Source organism: Nanorana parkeri, unplaced genomic scaffold (genome assembly GCF_000935625.1).
Source record: "Nanorana parkeri isolate BGI_ZX_2015 unplaced genomic scaffold, ASM93562v1 scaffold335, whole genome shotgun sequence".
NCBI classification, from domain to species: Eukaryota; Metazoa; Chordata; class Amphibia; order Anura; family Dicroglossidae; genus Nanorana; species Nanorana parkeri.
In genome coordinates this window covers 1,365,510-1,369,776 of record NW_017306603.1, presented here as the reverse complement: position 1 = coordinate 1,369,776, position 4,267 = coordinate 1,365,510, and the positions used below count along the sequence as shown (strand labels likewise).

At 42.4% G+C, this 4,267-nt stretch overlaps 1 protein-coding gene across 1 annotated transcript in view; it reads left to right on the top strand.

Annotated features, from left to right (window-relative positions):
• Positions 1–2,266: 2,266 nt before the first annotated feature.
• Positions 2,267–4,267, top strand: part of LOC108788576 (tumor necrosis factor alpha-induced protein 2-like) — a 14,511-nt gene continuing 12,510 nt past the window's right edge. Inside the window, exons 1-2 of the mRNA XM_018558367.1 lie at positions 2,267–2,411; positions 3,555–4,170. Coding sequence (XP_018413869.1) covers positions 2,267–2,411; positions 3,555–4,170 — 761 coding nt within the window. The remainder of the gene's footprint in view (positions 2,412–3,554; positions 4,171–4,267) is intronic.

Below are 4,267 nucleotides of genomic sequence, written 5' to 3'. Positions count from 1 at the left end.
TTTACTATCTGTATCACGTATTGCTGTGTAGTGCAGCCCAGCACTCTGGATTTTGAATACCGCTCGTAGACATGCACTGGCAAAACATTTGTTTAGTTTTGTTTCGTTTTGATTTGGATTGTACGTTATTTAGTTTTTTTCGGGATTCGGACGAAATTCGTTAGCGGTAGTCTGTACGAATTTTCGTTTGCGGAGGAATGTTCGTTGCAGCAAAGTGACATTAAAAAAAATATATTTTTAATGCCACTTTGCTGCAACGAAAATTCATCCACAAACGAAAATTCGTACAGACTACCGCTAACAAATTTCGGCCGAAATTTTGTTTTCGGAAATTGCGATTCATTTTCATTTGTCATTTCTGTTATTCGGAAATCCGGATACATCCAAATAATGAAAATTCATCCGAAAAACAAATTTTTCCCGAAACTAATTGCACATGTCTAATCGCTCGCAAATGGCGAGCACTCATTGGTCAGCGTGAAAAAAAATCGAATGTTTCCGAAAATAATATTTTTCGAATGAACATCTACTGACCAGCTTTAGACGTAGGCATATGATTGGCTTTGTTTATCAATGAACCCATTGAGCAGTGCTTTGTTAGAAGACCGACCCATGTGATCTTTTTCCTTTCGGTCAAATATTTGGCTGAACAATCCGCATGACGAAATTTTAGAATATTTTCTTATAAATTTTTTACCAAAGGCAAAAAATGTGTCACTTTGTTGTGAAATGGATTTCGGGGAAATCGCTCCACCCATCTCATTTCATAGAAATATACATGGTGATGGGTGCCGTAACTTTATCCTTTGCTGGTTGTCAGTGGGAATCTTTCAGCTTCCAAAATCCCTCTGTGTGTATATATTGTAACTCCCAGTTATTGCTCAACTGGGAAAACCAGTTATCCTTGTTTGCAGCAAATGTTGTTTGCACACATTTTTTATGTGCCCTGTTGTAATTTCTGATTCTGTTCTTGTCCTATTGGGAATTTTTGGTATTCCTGCCCCCCCTTCCTGTTACATGCTCCGTAATATGAAGTATACAAAATATCCAGCAGGTATGGTGGTCAGTTGGTTGAGGGATGCGTTATGTTGTAAGGCCACAGGTGACCGTGTGCACGAGCCCAATGGCTCCGCTTATATCTCTGAGCTGCAAGAACACAGGCAAAATTGTGCTTTTCTTATTGTAGGTGTGCTGGGGTGTCATTCATTCTTAATGGCATCCCAATGCACCTTGCTAGTGCAATAAATTATTACCATACATTGTAGTAATAATAAAAGTACATGCACTGCTTTGGTGCAAATGAGCTGCCCTAATGCAACACACGTTAACGCATGTTTAAAAAAAAAAAAAAAGCTTAAACTACAGCAATCCTTAGCTGCCAGCCTGCCAATAACACAAGCATCAAGTGGTTGCCAGCATGACAATGCTGAACATTATACTGAGCTGAATCCTCTCTCTGTAGCTCATTGTGGCTGTCAGACCTTTCCGAAAGATCATTTAAATGGCATGGGACGCATGCAATAGCTGGTCATGTGACCCGTTTGAGAAGTGATGCATGTGTCTGATTATGTCTGCAATTTCCTGCTTTCTTTGTGCATTTTAATGCTGAACATTATACAGAGCTGAATCCTCTCTCTCTGCAGCTCATTGTGACTGTCAGATCTTTCCGAAGGATCCTTCCAATGGCATGGGATGCATGCAATAGCTGGCCATGTGATACATTTGAGCAGTGGTGTATGTGTCTGATCGTGTCTGCAATATCCTGCATTCTTTGTGCGTTTTAATGCCGAACATTATTCTGAGCTGAATCCTCTCTCTGCAGCTCATTGTGACTGTCAGACCTTTCCGAAGGATCGTTCCAATGGCATGGAACGCTTGCAATAGCTGGTCATGTGACACGTTTGAGTAGTGGTATATGTGTCTGCATTTTCCTGCTTTCTTTATGCGTTTTATTTGCACATTTTTGATGTGCGTTTTAGTGCATTTTTATGTTTAGCCAATACAAGTCAAACGAAAGCACTAAGAGCTCCACCTATTGGCTAGAAATGAGAATACAAAATATGCAAATTATGTTTATCTGTCTAAAAAAAAAAATATAATGTCAGTTTGGTTGATTTTATTATCTCAGCAGTAAATCTTCCCTACGGATGAGGGAGTTCCTGTACATACAGCACAGAATTGATCATTTTTGCTTTTTTTTTTCCTGTTCATGCTTGCAGCGTTTCCCCCCCTTTATATGAGAAAACTAATAATTAACATGGCCGAAATGGCTGCAGACAGAGCCAAGGAGATCCCTGAAAATGGAGCCAAGAAGAAGAGGAAAAAGTGGTACAAGAGAGTCATGAACACAATAATCCCGACAGCGTGTCGCATGCGGAGTTCTGACCTTCCGGAGGATATAGAGATAACAGGTAAGATGTGCGCTCTGACGGTAACATTTTTGTGGAACTCCAGACAAAATGTTATTGGGGATGGGATAGAAGAGGTGTCACCGCTGGGGAGATTTCCCCTCACTTCCTGCTGTGTCACCAGGACCAGAAGCACGGTTGTTAAAGCAATCAGATTAAGTGTAAATAATGTTATTCAAAGGCTGTTAACGCTTTAAAGCTTGATTTGTCAGATTATTCATAAATATGGAGGGCGGGGGGGCAGGCAGGCAGCCATTGCTGATTAGGTATGCTGGTTCTGCTTTCTAGTAATGAACAGTGATTGTGCCCTGCTGTTCCACTTACCTCACTGCGAGTCTACTAGACAGGGTCTGTCTGAATGCAAGTGACTCTGTGCAGACCAATGACATGCAACGACCACAATGCTGTCGGTAGCCAGAGACATGTGATCTTTACTTAGCTTTTTTCATTAAGATGAGACAGACTTCAAGCCAGAGGTAGGCAACCTCAACACGCCAGCTGTGGCAATACTACATACCCCATCATGCCTATGTTTCTGGGAGTCAAACCTGTGGTTGTCGTCATGCCAGTGCCTCATGGGATGTGTAGTTCCGCAAGAGTCGGGGTGCCAAGGTGGCCTACCCTTGTAAGTTTTGTGTGCGAAATAATATTGTGATCTGGTAATGATATGTACCGTGTGAATTGTAAAGTCCTATTGAAGTCAGGGAAGTAGGCAATTGGCCCAGACTTTGTACTCACAACCTCCATTTTCCTGTTACAGCAGTTGTGTAGGGAGTTAAAATAGGACTTTTCAGTTTAACGGGTGCCAGATTTAGCCCTAGTGCACTAAATAATTAGCACTCAGTAACAGACCTAATCAGACACACCCCCTCTACTTAGTAATCACTCTAAGTGAAAGCCCAAACATCGCCCCTCCCCTTTTCTGCAATAGAAGCCTATGTAAGGACATTTGTGATGATGGGTGTGGCTGTTACTCAGCTCTGCCAGTACACAGCACTGCAGTGTGAGGGCCAGGAAGCAGCGAAAATGGGTATTTAAAAGTGAATATTATGACAAGCAAGGATTCGGGAGAATAAAGAGACAAATAGGTGTGAGGGATATAATTACAGATCCACTTTAATATTTTCGGTGCTGTTGTCTCTTTAGCTGAAGACATTCAAAAGCTGATAGAGGACCAGCAATACCAGAACGCCAGCCAAAGGTTGATCAAGTTGGAACACAAAATTTTCAGTAAATCGGAAGAGCCAACATCGGAAGAGAAGAAGGAGCTGGGCTCTCTATATGAGAAACTGAAGGCTGCAGTATTTCAAGTCATAAAAGAGTCCCTCACCAGCACGGACGAGGAATCGCTGCAGCAGGCTGTTCAGGCTATAGTAGAGCAAGAAACAGAAGATTCACAGCTTAAACCAGACTTGAACAATAGCAACAGGTCACGGCCGGGGAGGTGGATGGAGGCGTGGAAGGAGTGCGTCAAGCAGAATGTGGAGGAGCGGCTCAAAAACCTACCCCAGAAGAAGAGACCAAAGGAGTCTTCTTCCTTCATCTCCGTGATAACTGATCTAGCACTGGTGTACAAGACGGACCTCATCCACGTGGTGAAAGATCTCAAGAAGTGCTACCCAGAGCAATTTGATGTCTGCAACACCTATGCCCAGCATTATCACCAGATCATGAAGATGCAGATAGAACAAATCACACAGTTTGAGATGTTAGACAAGGACAACTACATACTTCTGTGCTGGGTGCAAAACCTGTATCCAAAGTAAGCTGCTTCATATGTCATATTGTATATATATATATAGAGAGAGAGAGAGACCGACCGACCGACCGACCGACCGACCGACCGACCGACCGACTTC